Source organism: Capra hircus, chromosome 8 (assembly GCF_001704415.2).
Source record: "Capra hircus breed San Clemente chromosome 8, ASM170441v1, whole genome shotgun sequence".
Lineage (NCBI taxonomy): Eukaryota > Metazoa > Chordata > Mammalia > Artiodactyla > Bovidae > Capra > Capra hircus.
The window spans coordinates 41682198-41707401 of NC_030815.1; the positions used below are offsets into that span (position 1 = coordinate 41682198).

Sequence of the window (25204 nt, forward strand, 5' to 3'; positions counted from 1 at the left end):
TGCACACTTAGATGAAAGCCTAGAGATAACGTGGTTACCAAAATCCTCACAACTCATGTGACTACTTAGGTTGGATCATTCAGAGCTAACCTGATAAAAGTGTTCAGACAAAAATTAAATCACTTGCATTTAGAAATGAGCCTATCTGTGAAGCAGAAACAGACTCACAGACTGACTATGGCTGCCAAGAGGGATGTGGGGGAGAGGGGAGGGGTGGACTGGGAGTTTGGGATTAGCAGATACAAACTATTACATATAGAATGGATAAACAACAAGGTCCCACTGTATAGCACAGGGAACTATATTTAATATCTTGTGATAAACCATAAGGGAAAAGAATATGAAAAAGAATGTGTGTATATATGTGTGTGTGTGTATATATATATCTCCATATATATATATATATATATATATATATATATCCATATTTCCAGGCAAGAATACTGGAGTGGGTTGCCATTACTTTCTTTATACTTCAGTGTAAAACATGCACAGAAGCTGGGTGGGCATAAGGGTTAAATACAGCTTTTGATGTATCTCAAATCAGAATTGTTGTTTCATTCATGTGAACTAGCAGTCATCTGCTCAGGGAGGACCTGTCATATAGATGAGTTCACTCCCAGCTTGCTCAACTATGGCACCACTGACATCTTGTACTAGATAATTCTTTGTTGTAGGGAGCTGTTAAATCCTGGGATTTCAGTACTATTTTAGGCACAAGGAAAGCTCCTGACCTACACAGATAGCATCTGAAAGTCTATGTGATGAAAAACACAGAATACAAACCCAGACAACGGGTCCACAGCTATGGAGGCAGGCTCTCGCAAGTCAGAGTTAAACAGGAACTTCCTCTTGGTTCCGTCTAGGGTAGCTACTGAAATAGTCTTAGAAGCCGCGTCAGTCCAGTAGATGGTCTTGTACACCCAATCAACAGCAATGGCTGCAGGATTATAGACATTGTCGATCATTTTAACATGTCTACCAACTTTGTCATCAATTGAGGCACTGAAACAGAATAGGTCACAAGAAATTTAAGAGTTTGACACCATCGGAGCCTGGAGAATGGACTTTCTGCTCACAAAATGGTCAACTACTTTGTTCAGAATGATCTCTAGTAACCCCATAGTTCAACACTCAAATTATGTAACCATGCTGCTTACCGATTCCAAATTACTAACACTGTAGGTGATCTTGTTGTTGGTCTGCATTCTACTTGCAAGAACACCATACTCTTAAGTGAAGCTATCTGCTTCAGTAACTATCATCTGAGTTTCTACAGTTCCTAATAAGAAAAAGCTACCACTGCCATTCTAGTTGTAGCAACTATGAACTAACTCAACTGGAAAAAAAAAAAGGGAGAACATCAGAGAAATTAAGATGTTACTTGTTATAATCTTATAATTGTAGCCATCTTTTATTTTGCAGGTGATTGTTAGTTTCAAATGAGGAACTGATAGTAATTTAATAATTAAAGAATCAGTGTTTAGATTTAATGTGTATGTGTGCTAAGCTGCTCCAGTCGTATCTGACTCTTTGTGATACTATGGACTGTAGCCTGCCAGGTCCCTCTGTCCATGGGATTCTCCAGGCAAGAATACTGGAGTGGGTGCCATGCCCTTCTCCAGGGGATCTTCCCAACTTAGGAACTGAACTCGCATCTCAAGTCTCCTGCATTGGCAGGTGGGTTCTTTACCACTAGCGCCACCTGGGAAGCCCCTTAGATCTAACATTCCTGACATTCAATGTTAGACTGGAACTAGAGATGAGGGAAATTCCTCCAAACCTTCAAAAGGCCAGTGACAATGACTTAGACCAAGACACCAAGAATGGAACTGTAAGTTACCTGAAGATGGCCTTTTGGCTTAGATCAGCCCAGAATAGTTTCTGAGCAGCGATGTCAGCATCGAGAGCCACAGTGTTTCGCAGCTGTTCAACTAGTTGGATATATTCTTTCCTCTCCAAGCCAATCTTCCTGATGTCTCGTCTATTGGTGAAGATCAGACTCGGCTCTTTGCCTGCAAGACAGGAGTCAGGTTAATTTAGTTTTGCTGAAAGAAGACAAAGTCCTTCCAAGTTACTTCCTCCCAATAGAGGAGCACTTAAAAAGTGAGGGCACTGTTGAACACTTCAGGAGTACTCTTGCCAAAGTCCATGCCCCTGGGCCTGCGAGCACTTCCTACTGTTTAAGAAGACCGTCCTTGGGTCACAGCATTCAACAAAACAGGGCAGCTGATGAATAAGTTACTTATTTGAATTGCACTCAAGTTTTGGAAGCAGAGAATAAGCAGGTATTCATGATACATATGCGAAAGGAATTGACCAAGGCAGGCATCTGGGCCAATGGTTTGCTATCTAACATATGCAATTGCACTGTGAATTTACTAGCATTGCTCTCAAGTACTATTTTATTTTCATATTTCATTTGGCTGTTGTAGTCACTGGCTGAGCACTTGCTCATAAAGGTACCAGAGCAACACCAGTCTAAGTCCATTTACCTACTGCCTTGCACACGCCCGTGGCAAGATCCATTTGATAGCCACGACTACATTCACACTTGTAACCGCCTTTTAAGTTGATACAAATTTGACTGCAGATTCCCGGATTTTGGCATTCATCAATATCTAGGAGGGAAATTAGAATTAGTCTTGCTATTCCTAGATGACCTACAGAGATCTTCTGACCTTTCCCATCACCCCCTGTTCTCAGGCTCTGTTTTTCAACTCACCTCCACAGGTTTTCCTATCTATGAGTTCAAACCCAGCTGCACAGTCACATTCATAGCCTATAACTAGGTCTTTGCAGATATGGGAGCATCCGCCATTATTAACCAAGCACTCATTTACATCTGAAAGAAAAAGGTAGTAGAGTTACTCAATACTCAAATTGATATTTGATCTATTAACATTTAAAATCCAGGCTATTCCTGATAACTGGTCTAGATAGTCTAGTCAAACCCATGATTTTTCAAGATCTAATATTGTGTCTTGCAGATATACATCTCAGCCTGTACTGGGGGAATAGTAAACCCAATCTCTTGGCAAGTTAACAGTTGGTTAAGCAGTATTTAGTCAAGGTTCTCTATGGCTGATTGGTTATCATTAAGGGGGTGAAACTATGAACTACTTTGTCAGTACTTTTAAGTCATAACATTTCACTTTTAAGCCCAGCCACTGAACCTAATTCATTAAAGTAGTCTACCCAGGCATTAGGCAGGCTCCAAACCGCATTAGCTCTGCTGGGTCTACTTAACCTGTCCAACTCTGTCCTCACGCAACCCCTTCACTTACGGCATTCCTTCAGGGGCTCGTCACTCCAGTCCCTGCAGTCCTGCTTCTGGTTGCACACTTTACTGATATCAATGCATTCCCCACTTCTGCACTTGAATTTCCCGGGACCCAAGCACTGATTAACTACAAACCGAGACACGGAAGAGAGATTCCATCAGTGGGTCTGATCAGAGCAATCATTGCACTAACAACCCACAACCAGGGGACACCTACCGTTCTTGCAGTTGACTTCATCAGAACCGTCCACGCAGTCTCGGATGCCGTTACACTGCCTGCTGCCGTGGATGCAGCTGCCATCTTCACACTCAAACTGGTCAGGTCGGCAGGTTCGGGAAGCTACAGGGGGAGAGAATGGGATGGGGTGAAGTCAGCCGAAGTGTCCCTGGTGGATACCCGGGTGAGAGCTGAGCATGCCTCACGGACAGGAAAGTGACTTACGACAGTTGACCTCATCGCTGCCGTCCTTGCAGTCGGGATCCCCGTCGCATCGCCACTTCTTGTGGATGCACTCGCCAGAGCCACACTGGATCTCGCTGGCCGGGCACCTGGTGTGGATCACTGGCTGGCGGCCGCACTGCTCCAGGGACTCATCCGACTGGTCCGAGCAGTCTGCGTCGTCGTCGCACACCCAGCTGATGGGGATGCAGGAGGAGGTGCTGCACTGGAACTCGTGGGGCCCGCAGGTTGGTGGGGCGCAGTCCAGCTCGTCGCTGCCATCACTGCAGTCATCCTGGCCATTGCACATGAAATTCCTGGAGATGCAGCGGCCACTGGAGCAGGTGAACTCATCAGAGCTACACGTTATGTTGCCTATTGAGAGAGAAGATGTCCCACTGAAGACTCATCAGGACTTGTCCTTTCAAGCCTCTCATCCCCAAATCTAACATGCAGGTCATGGATCATGAACCCCAGCTTTTTCACCTAATTTAACAGTGAAAGTTGGATTATATCAATATTTCCCAGAACACTGGGAAACAGCCTTAACATGTAAAACAGGCAAGGACATTTGAAGAGGAACAGAAATGGAAGGAATGAGAAAATAGACGAAGACTAGAAATTCATTTGGGATGAGAAGCATCTTAAAGTGACAGCAATTAATAACTTAAACTGTTACAAGATACCTCATTGGGAAAGGTGGATATGAGTTCTCTTTAAATGGTTACACTGCTCATCAGGCCAGGCTACATCCTGAGCTGAGATGATCAGGCATCAGGTACATGAGCAAACATTCACTCCTAATAAGCATCGTGACACCATCACCAAAAAGAAGCCTCCGTGTATTATGCCACCATACACGGTTCCTTCTCTTTTGGTCCTTCCAATCAGGATCAGGAGTAACAGGTCTTGAAAAGTTTTAGAAAGTCACTTTTGGGGCTAGAACTGAAATCTAGCAGCCAAGTGTGCTAGATAATGATAAGCCAGTCAGTTCGTACTTTGATTCAGATTCCTGCCAAATTAATAAAGGTCAAAATTTGGTGGTAATTGGGGTGGAGACCACGACTCTCTTGGGAAGCAAAGTCTAGATTGAAGAGGGAAACACTTGGCAGCTCCATGGCTCACCAGTACATAAAGCTCAGTTCTAGGATTCAGTGCCAAAACTCATTGGACTAGGTGCAATGGTAATGACCTTGGGATGTGACTTCTACACACAAGACCGGTGTTTCAACCACAAGTGCCCTCAACTCATTGTACACTTACTGCATCAGGAGGCCTATGCATGTCAGGCTCAACAGCTGTGGTTTTAAAGGCCCTATAAAAAGGTAGACGCTTGAAAGAACATTCAACACAATGTCTGTTCAGCCTAAAGACTTTTCCAGGGCCTAGCCTTTAGCATGGAGAATTTTATTACATGTTTTCCAAGAGCAGAAACATGAAAGGCTAGGAAACAGAGTTAGTCTTTACAGGTAGGAACTGTGATAGGAGACAAAGGTACCGCTGGTTGGTTAGAAATTTCTCTGGGTATCACCAGCAAGACATTAATTTGTCCTTCTGTTTTAGTTTAGCTTTTGGAAAGGTTAAAAGAGAATCTAGTTTGGGGGCTGAGGAATGCTTGTGTGAGACTCAAGTAATTTATGCCACTAGGCAGATCCAGTTTGGACCTGGGGATGTGTTTGCTGGCTTTAGTCTCCTCGTTTGATGGAGCCGAAGTGAGGAAGGCCCATGAGCTGCTGTCCTAACCGAGACAAGAGTTCACACAACTGCTGCTTCACTGAGCCATCTCAACATGGAAGTGCCTTGGAGGACTTACCTTCTTATTTCTATTTGCCTAGAAGAACCAGCCAAGCAAGCAATGGTCAATTACCATGCACACTTCTCTGAGTTTGAGGGCAGTTAGGAAAGACAAAGAGTTGAGCAGGTAGTGAAGTCACTAGAAAGCAAGTCAAGTCAACTGCACCTTCACGCCCACCCTTCTTGGAGCAAGAGGGTCTTTGGGTTAAGCCACTCAACACTGATCTTCTTACCACAGTTTTCTTCATCTTCTCCACTGTCACAATCATTTTCACCATCACACCGCCAGGACACTGGGATACACTGAGTGGAGCGGGCGCCACAGCTGATTTCATTTATGCGGCATGTTCTCATATCTGTTGATGACATACAGTCTCAAAAGAGCCTCCAAACTCATCAGCACAAAGCTGCTGCTCCTGTGCTGCCTGGAAGTGGTGACATCTGTGACTCAGTGGCCAGGCACACAGCTGAAATTCGACTGACTAGCTGGAGCGTGGGCAGATCTTCCTTGGCCTCCATGGCTGGGGAGCCAGGCCAGCCTAGACTACCTGGCAGTCCACCCGAGAGCCTTGAGTGTGTTACACTGTCAAGGTTCTGTGGCGTGTGCACTCCTGGCGTTTGTTTTGTTTGACATGGTTGGGTTCCTTGGCTGGCCTGCTCTGTGACTATTATGTATTTGCTGGGTATCAAGTGACACACCCAGATATTGGCAACGAATGCCAACTTCATTAAAAGCCAGATGGTCTAATACCTATGAAGTCTTGTTCACAGGCCTCCTTCAGATTATCATCTTGTGAAGTAGGGGCACCCTCTAATTGTTGACTTTACAGGGTTGTCCCCCACTAGAACTTGGAGCTGGATCTTTGTGGAACCCCTCTTCACCTATGCTAACTGACCTCCTTTGGCCAGTGCTCTTATTATTCACCTTACTTCTTGCCTGGAGAACTGCAATTAACACATGTCTCTTCCTTTTTGCTTAATTTTCCTTTGTAATCTTATATTCCAGAACTAAACTTTGTTCATATTAGACTTCCACTTTCAGTGCTTTAGCAGGCCTCTACTGCCTTAGAAGGAACATGAGAACTTTCTTCACCAGGATATGCAAATGATTCTAATTTATCTATCCCCCATCATCTTCCTCTGTGATGTCATAGACTTTCTCCTGAATGTCAAGCCTAAGGACACATGTGTATTTGCATACCTATGAAGTTTCTCTTATATAAGAACAAGCTGTAAGCTCCCTACTTAAATAACTTTAGGTTACATGTTTCTTAAAATCACTCTTATCACCCTGTTTGTAGTCACCTTACCCCTTTAGCAGTAGATTTTTTTCTCATAATATGAGAAACTCTGTATATAAAAGCTTATACCTGGTGCACAGGGGACCCTCACATCTTGACTTAGCTTCCAGGACCAGAGTACCATCTGCTCAGTGTCATTATCATTGAATATTTGAAATCTATGCACCTAGTCAAGGAGTTCTTAAATCTTCTGGCTTCAGTCTTAAATGTTCAATAGTGAAGCTACCCAAGAGAATGTCAGTCTTGTTAAGATTAGGGAGAACATTCTTTAATATTATTCAAGATTGACTGATAATGATCTGACTGACCTTGGAGTCAACTGGCCTAACTTTAAAGAAGGGCAATGAAAACTAAGCAAGTTTTAGAGTATACAATACTTAGAGCTATGAGACATGGAACAGCTTGGGAAAGTTCAAGTCCAAAGCGAGTCACACTCACGGCACTGTTCTGGGCTTTCATCAGAACCATCTTCACAGTCAGGATCCCCGTCACACTGCCATCGATTAGGAACACACTGGCCATTGTTGCATACAAAGTCAGACTCAGCGCATGTCTTCTTCACTACAGAAGTGGATTTGCAGAGTTAAAGTTGAAGTCACTCACCCAAGAACCCTACATTCCCATTAGGGGTACAACTGCATTTGAGATGCTTTATTCTAAAAATAAAGCTAAGTCAATTAGCAGTCAACTGCCAATATCCAGCAGGACCTTAGAAAAATCTTTTTTTCCCTCCCTTTCCCCTAGAGGAGGAAGGTGATCATTTGAGAGCCTTGGAGGACACTGAAGTTAAGGGATCCCTTCCAATGAACTTCTTTCCCATTTTATAACGTTGAGATTGAGTAATAAGTTCATTCTTTTCAGGCATTTCTTCCAAGTCATTTAAGTGCTTCATAGGTTTAACAGTCAAACATTTCATCTTACGACTGGCTCACAGTTTAAATGTTTTAGGGGCACCTTGTAACAACACATGGGTTTAGCATAGAGACAGAAGGCCAAGCTCCAGTACCGAATACCATCACCCCTACAGATGTATTGGGGCAGAGGAACCAATATTTCTTATTGGATAAGATAAGAAATATTGGAAGCTCAAATCTGAGTGTAAGAGAAGTTGTATTTAGCAACCGAAGGGTGGGCTCACATCAACCAGCTAAAAGTCACTGAACTTACTATGGAAGCTGCCAGTCCTCATAACTGACGACTAGAGTTAAACAGCCTGAGACAAGGTATCAGTTCTGCTACTAATTCTTACTATGGCAGACTTTTCTCCTTAATTAGGGTGCCTATGTAATTTGTCCAAATTGACACAGTCTCAGTAGAAAGAGGGTACTCTTATTTTTACCAGGAAGATAAACGTCATTCCAAGACTGTGCTAAGCAAAGCTGTGTAGGCAGCTTGGTCATCCTACCCATGAGGAACTCCCTACCCAGGGAGTAAGATGAGTCTTGACAAGGAACCACATAGGGCATTCCAAGGGCATCCTTCTTGGGTTATATTCTTCTTTGCCCCTGTGCCTATACTTTCTACTTGAATTTCCAGTTTAAGTCATTCTTTAACAAATATTCTGAATGGAAAATCAGCTAAAAGTCAACAATTTATTGAAAATATGAAAGAGGCCACTTCAAGTCAGGGGTTTAAGCCAGGTACAACTCTCAATTCAGAGTGCATGAAACCAGAGGGCTGCTCTGGGTTGGCCTCAGATATTGTTAATGGGGTGACTTCCTAGGTGGTGCAGTGGTAAAGAATCCGCCTGCCAATTCAGGAGACAGAGGAAATGCAGGTTTAATCCCTGGGTCAGGAAGATCCCCTGGAGAAGCCAATGGCAACTCACTTCAGTATTCTTGCCTGGAAAATTCCACACACAGAGGAGCTTGGCAGGCTACAGTCCACAGGGTGGCAAAGTTGGACACAACTGAGCAATGAGCATTGTTAGTGGAGAGACAGGATTATAGTCAACTTCTAGAACTCAAGATGGGATGATCAATTATGATGATCTGAAAAGGATTATTTATATCCTAAAATTGTGTAGCCAAGGGAACAAGAGAGGCCATATTACTTTTCAGATTTACACCTGCTTCTAAAATCACTGAAATGCTCAAACCCCAGTGTTTATGGTTTAAGTGATATCCAAGGCACATCTTCTCCTGAGCCCGTAGAAAGATGCCAGAGGGTCTCGGTTATTGTAATTCACCCTGTGATACTCTTCAGAAGTTGTGAAAGAGAGAGTAGGGAATGGTTATAAAGAGACTTCATGAATTTACAAAGTATAAGATGTTACAGGGATAGAAAAGATTGGTTGTATTACAAAATGAACAAAAGACAAATAGGGTCAGTAGGTTGCTAGGGTTTCTCTCTCTCCATTCTGAACACAGACTGGGAGGGTAAAGATGGGCTATTTGAACTGGGCCTTGAGAGATGGATAGAAATTTAGATGTGTCATGGGGGGACAGAACTACTAGTTCCATACTGAGGGTATCTGAGTTACTGATCTATCAGTTCAGCCTAACACCTGTAGAAGAATGAGTTACTGGGACTCATAGAACAAGGCTTGTAGAATCCAAGTTGAGTTGACTAAATATGCTAGTTGACATGCTTGAAAGAAAAAGCCCTGCTGAAGTTGTAACCAAGTCCAACATCAAGAGGTTGGACAGGAAAAATAGGAAGCAGCTTTAGAAGTGTTAAGTAATTGTGTAGCCTTTCATGGCAGAACATCTCCAAATAAGCACTCACAGCTTCCTGAGCAAAGCTCCCACTTTCCTTCTCTACTCTCATACCTGGAAGGCAGAGACAAATTATGGCCAAGTATATATTTCCTTTCTCCCATTTTGTGTGATCTAGATTGTATGTACACCTACCTCCTTATCTCTTCCAAGTCTTCTGTGATGTAGCTAGAACTGATTGATGTGGAGACTATTTTAGGAAAAGCCAGTGATGACCCCTACAATGACTCAGGTTAGTTTCTACTGAGGTAGTCAGATGGTAAAGTAAGACTTCAGAACTTCCAAACATGGAGATAATAATTACTCTCTAAGAACACAAAAGGGTTTTGCCAAATACATAGTTTAGCATAGAAGAAGAATTACTACTTACAGCAAGAGCACGGTTGACAAGAGTGAGGTCCTTTAGTGAGAAAACTAGTGAAAGAGTTGTATTATCCAGGTAACACAGAAAGAGCATGGAGCTGAATATCTTGTAGAGTAGATTAAGATCTTAGCGTTGGAATGCAAAGATGTAAACATGTCACATAGAACTATTCTTGGTCCTGAGACTGGAGATAAGCTTCTTGCCTGAGATTGCAGAATGGACTTACTCTGCTTCCAAATGAGCTACTAATTTACATATTGGCATGCAGGCATCCAAGATACTGCTCTGAGAGCTCAAGCACAGGACAGCCTGCCAGGATGTTTATACTACAGAATTTTAGTAATGATGCATGAAGAAGTAGGCAAGGGCCTAACAAGATAGCAGTTGATGAGAACTACACTTAGCTTCTATTTTTCTTCCATATTTTTCATTTGTATAGCAGATATCTTTATGTAACACCTTTTAAAAGGTAAAAGACAACGTTATCACCGACATTCATGAACAACCTTGCTTCAGGAATGTAATGACATGGAACAAAGGGATCATAAAGCAAACTTCACCTTGTATCCAAGGTCCCTAAATGCCATCATGGCATGTAGTTCACAGCTGTCCTGGCTTAATGAGAGGTCACACCAATTGCAAAAGCAGTCATTTCTCACAATAATCTTTTAATAAATGCTGATCGATCAGTATAATGGTATATCCCTGTTTTCTTGGGGGAAGAGAATGTCTCCCATCCTGTCTAGTGCTTTAAAATTAGCATCTCTGGAGAAAAGGAATTGTAAAAGAATCCTTATTTGATCTTTGATCTGGGCTGACTTATGAGTTACTGGGACTCATAGAACATGGCTTGTAGCATCCAAATTGAAGTTGACTAAATAGGCTAGTTGACTACACTTAGCAACTAAATATGCTAGATGAAGTTGACTAAATATGACAGGAATTAATTAATCTCTGAAGCTGCAAGGGATTTCTTACTGTCCATGGCTTGCTTTTTGGGGGTCAAAACCATTTGAGAATTTTAAAAAAGTCTTTTCTAAGCAGTCTTCTGTCTCTATTCCTGGTCCTCCCCTCCCTTTCCCTAACTTCCTACAGCAAAAGTTTGCCTGATCTAAGATCAACCAGGTCCTTTCATTTGATAGGAACTCCACTTTATCTTCACGATTCCATACTCAGGTCAATAACCTCACACACTCGGTTGTATTCCTCCTAGACCAGAAAGTATAGAATCTTTGGACTCTGGTTCAAAGCAGTTCTCAGGAGTGGATTCAGAATCTTAACACATCTGTAGAAGCGAAGATAATGTCGTCCTTTTTCAGTAAAATGCCCAAGTCCTAGTGAGGAGACAGGTGAGACTGTGCAACTCTTTACTTACCACAGTTCTTCTCGTCACTGCCATCCGTGCAGTCTTCATCCCCATCGCATTTCCACAGCAGGGTGATACATCGGCCATTTGTGCACTGGAACTGGGAGGCTTCACATTTGGCTTTTCTTCCTAAAAGCAGGAGGGAACACTTAGCTAAGCTGGGACACCTGGATGGTAAGTTAGAGATGCTAGTTACCTGAAACTCACGGATAGGTGTCCTCTCAGAGTGACAGGTGCAGCCTCAGGCTGTAACACTGTAGGGCTGGAGCTGCATGGGCCTTGGGGCAGTGGCTGACAGTAATGAGTTCTTAGCTGAGCACACACTATCTACATGAAACTAGATCTCCCAGTCTCTCTTGCAGGAGGCATAGCCATCGGATGTTCTGGCTGATGGATGTAAGCAGAAATGGTATATACAATTTCTGGGAAATATCCTCAAAGGGACAGGGGATCCAGTTTCCTCAATTGTGTTCCTTTCTGGTTCCTGAAAACTAGGCACGGAGGCTGGAATAGTGACATAAGGAACATAGATTGCCTACAAACTGCGGGTGGTGGGGCAGGGGTTCACCTGTGGACTCATTTCTCTCAATTGTTTAAGTCATTTTGTGTCACTATAATCATGCAGCCAAATCCTAATCCTTTAATGGCATTTCTTGCCCACATTCTATATTGTTACTCATCAATGATGTTTCTATTATGAGCAAAGTAAAGGAGATTTAGAAGAGGTGGCAAGGATAGAGGTGAGGTTAATACATGGCTCCTTGTCTTAGAATTTGAGTCTAATTGGAAAAAGATATGTTTACAAAATGACTCCAAGATAAAAAGCATGAAGAAGATATAGTTAAGAGGTGAAGGGAGATAATTTTTTTAAATCTAATTTTTATATGAGAGTTGATTTAAATGTGTTAGTTTCAGGTATACAGCAAAGTGATTCAGTTATACATATATCCATTCTTCTTCAGATTCTTTTCCCACATAGGTTATTACAGAATATTGAGTAGAGTTCCCTAGGCTATACATTAGGTCCATGTTGATTATCTCCTTTATATATAGCAGTGTATACATATTAATCCCATATTCCTAATTTACCCCTCCCCCATTTCCCCTGTGGTAACCATAAGTTTGTTTTTAAAGTCTGTGAGTCAATTCTGTAGACAAGTTCATTTGTATCCGCTTTTTAGATTCCACATATAAGTGATATCATATGATATGTGTTTTGTCTGACTGACTTCACTTAGTATGATAATCTTAAGTTCTATCTGTGTTGCTGCAAATGGCATTATTTCTTTTTAATAGCTGAGTAATATTTTACTGTATTGGGTTGGCCAAAAAGTTCATTTGGGTTTTTAAAATGAACTTTTTGGCTAATCAAATATACACATATCACATCGTCTTTATCCATTCCTCTGTCCATGGACATTTAGATTGCTTCCATGTCTTGGCTATTGTAAACAGCACTGCAATGAACACAGGGATGCCTGTAGTTTTTTGAATTATGACTTTTTCCATATATATGCCCAGGAGTGGGATTGCAGGATCATATGGTAGTTCTATTTTTCGTTTTTTAAGGCACCTCCATACTGTTTTCCATAGTGGCTGTACCAACTTACATTCCCACCAACAGTGTAGGAGGGTTCCCTTTTCTGCACACCTAAATAAAGGGAAATCATTTTTAACTTAGTGATGCGAGAACAGCAAAACAGGGTGAAGCCACACACCTGTATTGTTTCTCTTAGCCTGTTTTCCTGTGCTCAGTGGACGAATATAATTCGTATAATGGCAAGAATGAACACTTGGAAGTAGGGCACTTAGTTTTTTGCCAGGCGTGGGGCAGCTAACATTCAGGTGTTTCCTATCATTAGCAGGTTTGTCCTCCTGGAGGATGTAATTTCCTTGAGACAAAAGGCAAAGATCTAGGTGCTAAATGCTGATATACTGCAACTATTCGAGAAAACCAGCCAATGGAGGCATACAGTTCATGTAGAATCCTTAGGGAGGCCTTCCAAGCAGAAAGCCTTGAGCCTTCCTGCACCTTCCAGCATCTGCAGCTGTGGCATGCAGGAATGAGAACAGATGCTATAGTGACAAGCACAGACTGGGACTCTTGTGTTATGTACACAATGCTCTAGTTGGCCTCCCTACTATCAGCTACTCCCTACTGTCTGGGAGCATTCTAGGCTTTGTGGCTAGTTCCCAGGAAGATTAAAAGTTGGTCCTAGTTTACTATATGGGTGTGTGATTACTTAGGTACTGAATGTGCTCGTTTCAAAACTATATTATATGTATCATTCTGCCCTCATGAGTCTAGTTAAGCTAGGACCCAGATTCAAAGGGGTGTGACTCAATAGCACTTCCTACCTATATTTCATTTTTCACTTTTTAAAACATTTTAATTTTTTGGCCCCACCACATGGCTTGCAAGATCTTAATTTCCTGACCAAGGACTGAATCCAGACCCTAACAGTAAAAGCACTAAGTCCTAACCATTGCACCACCAGGGAATTCTGCCCAGCCCCAGTTTTTTGGGTTTTTTAAAATTTACAATCTTAACCATTTTTTATTATTTATTCATTTGGATGTTCCCCGACCAGGGACTGAAGCCAAATGCTGGGGGGTATCTGAACCAGGGCCCACTGGCTATAGTACTTTATCCGTACTACCTCTGAAGGCTGTGGGAGTGGTGAGAATCTACTTTGAGTACTTTATTTGAAAAGTTAAAAAAAAAAAAAGAACAATTTATAGTCAGAGAACAGAAATATACATATATGACAGAAAAGTCAGGTTGCACTTAGAATACCTTTTCAAAAGGTTTTCGTTACCAAAAGCTGTTTGGTCAAAATGAGATGCAAAAAACATGGAAAAGATAAGTATATAATCTGACTTGGACAGGGCTTTAAAGTAGACAACAGATAATAGTTTCCCACTTCGGGGTTAGGTACCTGGCAGATCTCTTTAAAAATGAGTCTTGAAGCTACAGATTTTATAGACACTCAAGCTGCTCTGAGATTAAAGACGGGCACACAATAGTCTAAGGCTGCTGTTTAGTCCACTCTCACCTTAAGGAGGCTCTCTGAATGTAACTGTTACATACAAGTCATCAACAGTAACAAATACGGGGCTAGAACCCCAGCAATGCTGCCTCAAGAGTGGCTGCTGAGTGGACTTAGGACAGACGCAGGCATTTTCTTAGTGTTTATTCCAATATCTTTAGACAAAACAGAAGTTTAATTTCTACCTTTTTTTCAAATCTCAGATGTTTCCCCTTCACCCAAGCTTCTGCCCAAAGGTCAGTCATAAAGCTATGTTTTACCATAGCACACACGGCTCTCCATCAAGAATGGTAAATAATGGGTTGGAGTGGAGTATGCTACTAATCAGCCATGCCTGCTTGTTTAAAAGAGGAGCAGGGTTGAGGTGGGGCTGGGTAAAGCTAGCTGACTTTATAAAGGGTCCTTTCTTTAAAGAGAGGAGAAGAAAGATGCTAAGCTCCATGGCCATGCCTCAGTTTCTTATTTCCTAAGCACTTTGTTTTGGGAGATTGCTCCTGGGCAGACAGGGTTCCCGGTGTGTGTGTTAGTTGCTCAGTGTCCAACGCTTCGTGACCCCATGGACTGTGGCCTGCCAGGCTCCTCTGTCCATGGGATTTTCCAGGCGAGAATCCTGGAGTGGGTTGCCATTTCCTTCCCCAGGAGATCTTCCCAATCCAGAGATCGAACCCAGGTATCCTGCATTGTAGGCAGATTCTTTACTGTTTGAGCCACAGGGCTCCCCGTTGGCTGCTGCTGCTGCTAAGTCGCTTCAGCCGTGTCCAACTCTGTGCAACCCCATAGACAGCCTCCTGCCAGGCTCACCTGTCCCTGGGATTCTCCGGGCAAGAATACTGGAATGGGTTGCCGTTTCCTTCTCCAATGCATGAAAGTGAAAAGTGAAAGTGAAGTCTCTCAGTCCTGTCTGACACTTTAGTGACCCCATGGACTGCAGCCCACCAGGCTCCTCCGTCCATGGGATTTTCCAGGCACGAGTACTGGAGTGGGGTGTCATTGCTTTCTCCACCAGGGCTTCCTAGTTCTGTTTAATTCCCTGTGTTGTGCAGGGATGGGGCAGTGTTGGGGGACAGCTCAGCCACCTGGTTGCAGCGCAGTGAGTTTTCTGTCCAAGTTTCAAGAAGATCCTCCCTTTACACCTGTGGTGCCCACCTAGGAATGCTGCCGTGCAGAGCTCCAGGAAGCACCAAATGAGTTAAGAAGCTTTTGGTTTGCAAAGCTTTGGGGGATTACAGGATTGTGGCCTTGTAGTCTATTTCCAGCCATGACAGTTAAGTCTCCAGTTCAGTATTATACTTTCATAAAGGGAACAGGGTGAGCTCGAAATCGTTGACACCCAAGGTCCTCCAATGATGCCTCAAAAAAATAAGTTATAAGTACAAGCGCTAGGCATTCTCTATTTCAGGGTCTATTGGCTCAGAAAGGTGAAAAGTCAGAGTAAATGGGATTTTTAGTGGGTTCCTCAAAGTCATGGGGTTCACAGGAATGCTTCTGCAGCACTGAGGTGGTTGAAGTGAGGGGAAAGGCTACGACAGCAGGGAACCTGGGTGTTCTGTCTCTGTTTCAACCAGTATTTCTTTTCAACATTGAAATTTTGTGTAAGAATTTGGAAAGGGTCCTACAGCTTTAAGAGATCAAACAGTCGGACTAGATCTGGGTCTCCTTTCAGCTCTAATACTTCGGATGAATACCCCTGCCTCTGGGCCAGGGGGTTGGAAGTCACTTGGACCTAGTCCTCCACATGGCTGTTTACATTTGTAATGACTGAATGCCCAGAAACACTGAAGATTCCTTGCTTATTGTCACACAATTGATACCAGACTCGACAAATGGAAGCCTTGCTTATTACCTAAATAGGTAATGTTGTTACCCAGATATGCTGGCATTTCACTGGCTCCAAGAAACTCAGGGGTTTTCATGTATTTAACAGGCAGCCTGCTGTTGTTGTCTAATTGTCCCTGTAAGGGTTAATATGGAAGAACAGTACGTAAGCTTTGGGGAAAAAAAACTGTATAGATCTTACAGTAAATGCCAAGCCTTCCAAATGGGCCAGAGTTTTCTGTAGGGCTCCGAGTGGCACCTTTGCAGGAGCGGTCCAAAAGAAACGCCCACAACAGAGAGATGTTCCTGTGTCAAGCTCAGACATGAACTTCACTCTGTACAGAGGGGCTATGGCTGCCGCACTGCTAGAACTAGCAAGGCCACATGTTCCCATCTCTCACAGGCCTCCTGTTGCTGAGCACACGGGTATTATCATCTCCTGGGATTTCTTCAGTCCATTTGTTTTGGCACTTCTGGGGCCGCCAAGGGCATTTATTTTTAGTTGAGCTCACTTCTACTGCTTGCCACTTGAACGCCAATCTTTCTATTCTTAGGCTAAAACTCATTTTAGGACAAGCTGCTTTCCAAGTCAGCACAGAAGTTTTCCTCCAAGGGAAGAGGGTTAGTAAGAGGAAATGGGAAAGAGGGTCTGAGCTGTGTTCTGGCCTTTAAGTCAGTCTCTGAGAATCAGGAGGGGTCAACTAAACACTGTGAAATAATTAGGTTAATCCTTCTGATTCACTCAGTCCTACAGTTCAATTGTCAGTTTCCCTATTTACAGTGGACTGAGATGATCTTGAGAATCATGGATAAAAAACTTAATTTTTCTTTTTTCTTTTTTTTTACTGTTAGCCAAACACTACTCTAAGACCTCACTCTTTCAGTTGATTTAGCTCTCCAATACTACACTGTCAAAACTACCATTCCCCTTTTACACATCAGGGAAGCTGTTTGGAAAAGGGAAGGACAGCACTTGCCAAGATCACCTTGGGCAGAACTAGAATTTGAACCTGGGTAGTCTGGCTCCAGACACCATGTGACTGAGCATGCATACCAAAGAGCGCACCTGACCGGGACCACTTCCTTCCAGAATATTCTGCTGACTTGTGATCTGGGTAGTAGTGTCAGTTTAAATTAATCCAGAATGAGGTAGTATCACTTGTCAGGCTGACCCTATCCTAACACAGCCTTATAGTTGAGACAGAGCCCTCACTTCCTTCCCTATCCCTATTTTGATTTTTTAAAAAAAGGTGCCTCAGTATCTCCTGCAGGTCTTTTCCTAGAGAACCACAGTGCTTGGATTTCTGGTCTAGAGTGAGCAAAGGCCCTCCTGATACATTTGGGAAGTTATTCATTTTGTGGGTGGGAAAAGTCAGTGTTTCTCAAGGTCAGGTTGGTATCAGAAGCCCGCAAGTTCAGTTCAGTCGCTCAGTCGTGTCCGACTCTTTGCGACCCCATGAATCGCAGCACGCCAGGCCTCCCTGTCCATTACCAGCTCCTGGAGTTCACCCAAACTCATGTCCATTGAGTCGGTGATGCCATCCAGCCATCTCATCTTCTGTTGTCCCCTTCTCCTCCTGCCCATAATCCCTCCCAGCATCAGAGTCTTTTCCAATGAGTCAACTCTTTGCATGAGGTGGCCAAAGTACTGGAGTTTCAGCTTCAGCATTATTCCCTCCAAAGAAATCCCAGGGTTGATCTCCTTCCGAATGGACTGGTTGGATCTCCTTGCAGTCCAAGGGACTCTCAAGAGTCTTCTCCAACACCACAGTTCAAAAGCATCAATTCTTCGGTGCTCAGCCTTCACAGTCCAACTCTCACATCCATACATGACCACAGGAAAAACCATAACCTTGACTAGACTGCAAAATACTTGTTAAAACACCATGTGCCCCCACACCAGAGATTCTGGTTTAGGAGGTCTAGTGTGGGGCCTGAGTTTGCATTTCTGTTGAGTTCCCAGAGGATGTCGACGCTGCTGATTCCTGACCACACTTTGAAACCACCGTGGGAAGGTCAGGAGGCTAAGATACTGCCGACAAACCAGTGACTACTTTGACCACTTCATTCTCAGTGTTGCTCTCTACAGTACCTGCCCCATAAGCCCTTACGCACATCACTCGGTGGACATAGGTGACAGCAGTCAGTCTAACAGCAGATATTATGATGACATCCCTGGCGTAAAGCCTTTATGCTATTAGATAAAATCTACCTCGATACCATGAAGGCATGTGCAGTGAAGAGGTTCTTCTAAAAATCAGTCTTCCCCTCCTCCTGTGCCTCACCTTTGATTGACCCACTGCTTACTCTAAATCAGTAGTTCAATAACGAGCCTAGATCCTTCTCCCCTGGTATTTTGCCATCAAGCCCTGGGTGTGTCCAAGCTCTCACCTAATCTAAATTGATCTCCTGTTCCTCTACCTCCAGGCTGCCACGCTCTTTCTTCACATCAAAATGGTGAATCAGGCAGCTGAGGAAGGCCTGGAATGCCAGGGATGGGATCACTGGTAGGCTTCTCCACAGCTCTACGATTGAGTCTGGTTCCCTATCCATATCCCCCAGCTTTTCCGTCTTGCTTACCACCCCGCCCAAATGTCATCCTTGAACGATATCTTCAAGTCCTTTCTTGACCAACTTGGGGGTGGTTTGGAGGCTTTCTCATCATCTCCTGTGCCTGTCACATAGCTCTCACATACTGGGATGTACTCACCTACCTGTTTCCATCTCTATGGATGGAGATCCCTCAAGGCAGGGCCTGCAAGGTGTCTTTCTCTCTTGGGACCTGGTGCCTGACATCGAAAGATTCTTTAGGCACTAGTGGGTATTCTCTGACACATCTGCTGATTTATTAGTTCGCTAATGAAACTGGTCTACAGACTTCTCCCCCCACCCCCACATCATTCTTTCCAGGTTTTCTGAGCTTGAAACCAAGTGTGAGCAGTTGTTTTACTAGCTAGAATACTCTGAAAGACTCTTAGGTTTCAAAGGCCACAGTTCCCTATGCCTACAAGAATACTTTCACCTCATCTTCATGATCCTTTATCATGCAACGTCAGCAGAATGAATGTGTCAGGGTAGGTACACCAGCCTCATTTCCACGTGAGCAGAGAGGTTCCAACACAGCGTGCAGGGAAAGTTAGCAGCGGCACCCTGTTAGAAGTTTCAGGGACTTTTATCTCTGACAGATTTTAGCATTCTTTGGTAATGCTGGCAGGCATACATTGTCATTGGAGCCCTATCACCTTTGTAGAATCATCGGCAGGGATGGAATGAGAGTCTAAGTTTTTGGTAGTTTCTGAGAAACTTCATAAGCTGTGGCCCACGTGCCGTGTGGGACCTCCAGCAATTCTCAGCTGTTACCTGCCTCTTTTATGATTAAGTCTTAACCACTGGGTCTGCTTGCTCCCATCCAGAGCTTCTATCCAGGCTGTCTTTGGATCACGGATTTCCTGGTTTGACTTCCCCGCTAGACTAATGAAAGAGGAGCCCAGCTCCCTGGTCATTGTGTCCCCTATGTCTGGGGCTATATGGCATATGGTGGGCACTCAGTAAATGGAGGGCATATGGTTTTGAGCAACTGGACAAAGAAGGCTGGCATCAATCTACCCCCTACTTAGTGAATCTACAGATCAGTTAATAACTCAGACTTAGGGAAGGTGTCTTAAGAAAACTAAAGATGAGAGGTGGTCTATAAAACAAATCTTATTTACTCATGGTATTTGGGGGAAGAATTATAACATGAAGTATTTAATTTCCAAATGTCTATCACCAAGGTTTTTATCATCTCCCTTGCTTGGCAAATTGCAGGCCCCACCAGATACCCCACCCCACTCCCTACCACAGTCACCACATCAAAATATATAAAGGCAACCAGGTAGTAACGCCAACTCAGATGACCCAGGGTAGGGTGGCAAGGTCAACAACTCTAGCCAGTGGTCCTGTCTTACAGTTCTGTCCCCAAAGTTATCTCTTTAAATACAGGGCCATGAATACCCTTTCCCTGCTTTACCTACCCATGTAGCATTTTTAAAGTACAAAGTGGGCAAAGGCTCTAAGCAAAGAGTAAGCCATGTCTAGCCACATCTCTGTATTTACTCTCACAGCATCCAGCAGGCATTCTCTTATTAATTTAGCGTCCACAAATAGCCAACAGGCCCAAACGTTTTCAGGAAACTTCACATGAAGAGGAAAGTGTGCTAACTTTATGGTATCACCTGCCATTTCATTTAGTCCCTGCAGTGCATCTAGTCTATCTAAGCATCATAATGTGTCTAATGGCATCTAATACCATCAGTGAAAGTGAAGTCACTGGTCGTGTCCAACTCTTTACAACCCCATGTCAATGGGATTCTCTTGGCAAGAATACTGAAGTGGGTTGCCATTTCCTTCTCCAGAGGATCTTCCCGACACAGGGATCGAACCCAGGTCTCCTGCACTATAGGCAGACTCTTTACTGTCTGAACCACCAGGGGCTCAATACCATCATTAAGTGGTATTAATGATGTTTAGAATTTCTTTTGCAAACCAACAGAAGAACTTAGCAAAGAGACACCAGTTTAGACTGAAATAATGCACAGAGTGAAACTGAGATAATTTTCAGTTATAAAGCCAGATTTTCCCAGAACTAAGTCATTCTCTGCCTTTTGTTGTTTGTTTAGTGACTAAGTTATGTCTGACTCTTTGCAACCCCATGGACTGTAGCCTGCCAGGCTCTTCTGTCCATGGGATTTCCCAGATAAGAATACGGGAGTGGGTTGCAGTTTCCTTCTCCAGGGGTTCTCTGCCTTTAAGTCTTATGAAGAGCTATCAATTTCCAGATTTCCTAGCCAGACAACTCTTTAGATGGGCCACACAACTACCCTGGACCACTTACTTCTGCTCATCAGGTACATCTCATCCATCACCTCTGCCCAACATATTCTTGGACTCTTTGTCATGAAAGCAGTCTCTGTGCTGTGACCTAAGCACAGACAGGAACAAACTAAGCAATACAGAGTCTAACCACCTGGACAGCAGCTGTATTAGCCTGTGCTGAGAAATGTTTCTAAGGCAGGAAGTTTGATCATAAGCTTATGGTCCTTCTCATAGTCCTTTAAGGGATTTAATTTGCACAGACTAGTATGTGAAGGTGGTTTTCCAAAGAAAGGTCAGTATCCAAAGTAAATTTAATTATGACTTGAAATTGTACAGGTGACTGCCTAAATTTGATCATTATTCCCTCTACTGAGAGGGACGACTTTATTCACATTCTGTAAACACTAGAAAATGATCTCCATTATTTCTAGGCTGTGCTCCACGTCTTCTGGTGTCAAGATCAAAACCTGAAGCTATACAGCTGGAGGGCTATGTGTTCCCTTAATCTTATGGCTGTGTTCTGCTCTAAGAGTTCTTGCTCTTGATCAGTTTGACACTCCTCCTGGAACAGAAGGGGATTGTGACTATTTTTCACCTCTTGTAGAGTTGTAACAAAATTACTCAAGTGAAATGGAGTTTATGGTTATCTGATTTTTCAAAAGGCAGAAGCACTTCTTTTGAGCATGTAGGTGGCTATAATTAAAATATGCAGTATGGTTATACTGATGTCCTGATATTTGGCAGCTGTTCTGAACTTGGCCTTTTATATACACGCTTTAGGAACCTAGCGACTCAAACAGTTTGAGCAAAGAATCAGAATGACTCAGGGCAGGTAGGCAGGTACATAGCTAGATGTCACGTGAAGTGGGCAGTGGGACGATCTGGGGGACAGTGCTGCTCCAGACCGCTGGTGGCTGTCACTGCCAAGGAAAGCTTGACTGGTGACACTCCTCCAGAGTCCCTGCTCACATGCTTACCCTAATCTAGCTGGGGACTGTGGTCATCATTGTCACATCTTCTCTTGGTGCTATCTGGGTAAGTCAGCTTTATTTTTCCCCAGCCCTCTGTTCTATCCCTTCAGGCACTACCAATTTCACCAACCCACTCCCCACAACAGAAGTTCTGTCTACTCTTTTGTTGGTAGCTAGCCATATCTGAATAGCTCTCACAAAACCTTGGTTCTCCTAGGCTCTGGCCTTAATGAATATATGGTACTCTAGACCCTAATCTTGATTATCTAAGCTGGAGAAAAATGTCCTACAGCTCCCAAGGTTGGTTGGTGGTTTAGCCTAACTTAAGTTTTTTTGCCAAAGTCTTTGAGCACACCTCCTCTGTCCTAGAGTATTTTAAACCAGCATCATGAGTATGTTTGGGGCAGACTGTATAAGACCAGGGTCAAAAAGTCAGCCCACACGCCTTGGGGCTTTGAACTTCAGACAGGAGCCAATCTGGGTTAGTTCAGGTCAATATCTACCTCAGTCAACCCTAAATTTCCTCCAGTTCACAAAAGATGTGTCTCCTTTCCTTTGAAGAATTTAAGTTTTGCATGGGCTTCTATTCTCCACTGTTCATGGCTTGTCGCGTATTTCACATGTGACCTAGGGGAGCAAAAGGGACACTCACCTACCTGATACAAGGTGAACATATGGCTTCAACTAACTTACTTTGACAATTTAGGTGAATTCCTAGCATTCTTTAAGATAAAGTTAAACTCCAATGAAAAGTTATTATATCTTAAAAGAATATGAACAGAACATACAGCAAAAATGAATCATCTCTCCCACCTTCCCGGAGCACCATCAGTAGATTCTGGTGTATCTTAATCTTTTGAAACGATATGAAAGGTGTAATGCAAGTCACGGCACTACTCTGAGAAATCGTTTAAGTTAGTATTGCTCATCCATTAATGATTAATGTTAGAGTCTGAAAACTTTCATAAGCAGGGCTTTTCCAAGCTCCGTCTGGTTACACATCAGAGGCCATCTTCACTACACACACGCCTTTTTCAAGGAGTCCAGGCAAGGGAAAGAGTTTGAGAGGGCAGTCCATTGAAGCCTGTCCATTTTTCACGTTCCCTTAAAGATAACATTTCTCAAGCTGCTAAATCACCAGTTCGTGGAGTCACGTGACCAATCTAAACGTGATCGGGCTGCCAGCCAATCGCAGAGTGCAGAAAAGCCCGTCCCAGCTTCTCACGCTCGGGACAGTCAGAACCTAAGGGCAGGGGGGCATTTGGAGACTCAGCCTCCCCGCCTCCTCCAACCCCCGCTCCAAGCACTGCTTGAGGGGCTGCTTGACCACACACTTTAAAGTTCTCTCTCACTTTAGGAGACTCGTGACTGCAGGCTGGCAGGCCTCCCAAGCCACCGGGCGACAGGAGCTAGGGACTCTGGAGTGGGTACTTAAGGCGCGGGCCGTTTTCCATCCCAACTCCCCAGAGCTGGCGAGCCAGACCCTTGGTGTCAGGTCGAGATAGCTTCAGGGACCCGCGAGGATTTTCACCGAATCCTCTCAGAAGGGCTTGCTGACGCCTGCCTGGGAAAGTTGCGCGGCCCCAAGTGGGATCATGGTTGAAGACAGGGCTCCAGGCCCAGTGAGGTAGACCCTGGGGACCCGACAGCAGTACCCCCACCCCCTGCAAACCACAGTAGTACACCAGCTCTCCCAGCTCCCGCGCTACTCCCTCTGATCTATTGTTTAGAATGAGGACTAATTACAGTCGCCAGATTAGGACTGGATTCCTCTCGAGGAAATCTCACCGGGAACGAGGCTCAGCAAACTAACCTGATTAAGTCTCCGTTCCACTCCCCTCCCCTCCCCCGTTCAGCTCTCCTGGAGACCGAGAGGTTTACGATCGCCCAAAGAGTGGAAAGGGGAAGAGGGGAGAAACATCTAGAGGGGAGTCCTATTTCAAACCTCACTCGTCCTCTAACCCTCACTCCAGCGGCGGCCCGGTGCCCGGGGAGTCGCAGTCCGGGTGCGCAAGCTGTGCACTTCTCGCCGCTCGCCGGAGACTCTCGGCCGCAGCCCACCGAACGTACGCCCCCTCACCGCCTCTGGGGACTCCAGCGCGGGTCGGCACCCGGCGCCCGGCATCCCCAGAGGCGCCCTCCCTCATCCGCCGCCCACTCCCAACCTCCCTGGAAGTCTGAGGAGCGTGCCCCGGGCTGCAGCGCACGTCTCGGCCCACCCGGCCCTCTGCCTCCTTCCTAACACTCCGCCTGGCAGAGGAGATACAACCATTGTTCAATGGCTTAGAAGCCCACATCACCCATCCCCGGCCCAGCAGAGTGAAAAACGAGACAGAGCAGAGGCTTGAGCAGAAGGAGCAGAAGGGAATGAAGACTAGTTTGGGAAAGGCGTTAGGACACCCCAAACCCCACTGTCCACCCCCAACCCCGACCAGCCCGGCACCAAAGAACCGCGGTGCTGACAGCTCAGAGGCGCCACCAGGGTGGGGAGGGAGAGAGAGAGAGGCGACAAGAGCGGAGAGGCGCCTCCTAGGAGGGGGTGGGGGGAGGTGGGCAAAAGGAGACCCGCGCCTTGGGGCCCCCTGGCGCCCCGGCTGGGTCCCGGCAGCCCGCTGAGGGGCGCGTCCTCACTCACCGGCTCCGGTGGCGCCGCTCTCTCGGGGCGCCCAGCACAGCGCGAGCAGCAGCCAGAGCGCCCAGCGCGCGGACGTGCCCATGGTGCCCGCCTGGATGGTGCCGCCGCCGCCGCTCGCTCCGCACAACAAGTTACCAGCCCTTCGGAAAGGAGGAAGGAGGTGGGGGCGGGGAGGGAGGAGGGGAAGGGGGAGGAGGGGAAGGAGTTCGAAAGGGGGGGAAAGGGAGCAGGGAAGAAGAAGGCACCCCCTCCTCTACAACTTGCACGATCTCCGCCCCCCCTCACCAGCTAACCCACTCGCCTACCCACCTCCCCGGGCTGCAGCGGCAGTGCGAGCCGAGCCCGCGGGCAGAAAATAATGCAGGCGCTGCAGAAGAGCCGAGGGAAGAGGAGGGGAGAAAGGGAGAGGGGGTGGGGAGCCGAGAGCCGAGAAGACAGAAGAGAACGGAGCGGGTCGCGGAGAACCCACACTGGCGGCGGCTGGAGCGCGGGGTGAGGAGCGAGGAGGGGGCAGGAGGGGGAGTGGTCAGCGGGGCGGTGGGGGGGCGGTGGCGGGCGCGGCGGCTTCAGCCCTCCTCCCCCTCGACGCGCTTCTCTCATAAGCTCCCGGCCGGC

At 45.1% G+C, this 25204-nt stretch overlaps 1 protein-coding gene across 2 annotated transcripts in view; it reads right to left on the bottom strand.

Moving 5' to 3' along the window:
• VLDLR (very low density lipoprotein receptor) overlaps positions 1-24791 on the bottom strand; it is a 35304-nt gene extending 10513 nt beyond the window's left edge. Inside the window, exons 1-11 of one of the 2 annotated variants that reach the window (XM_018052033.1) lie at positions 24590-24791; positions 11274-11393; positions 7256-7378; positions 5750-5872; positions 3726-4097; positions 3501-3623; positions 3288-3410; positions 2726-2845; positions 2496-2621; positions 1844-2015; positions 787-1005 (exon numbers count right to left, since the gene is read on the bottom strand). In XM_018052033.1, coding sequence (XP_017907522.1) covers positions 787-1005; positions 1844-2015; positions 2496-2621; positions 2726-2845; positions 3288-3410; positions 3501-3623; positions 3726-4097; positions 5750-5872; positions 7256-7378; positions 11274-11393; positions 24590-24671 — 1703 coding nt within the window. In that variant the 5' untranslated portion in view covers positions 24672-24791. The remainder of the gene's footprint in view (positions 1-786; positions 1006-1843; positions 2016-2495; positions 2622-2725; positions 2846-3287; positions 3411-3500; positions 3624-3725; positions 4098-5749; positions 5873-7255; positions 7379-11273; positions 11394-24589) is intronic. The other variant, XM_018052030.1, reaches the window with a different exon arrangement.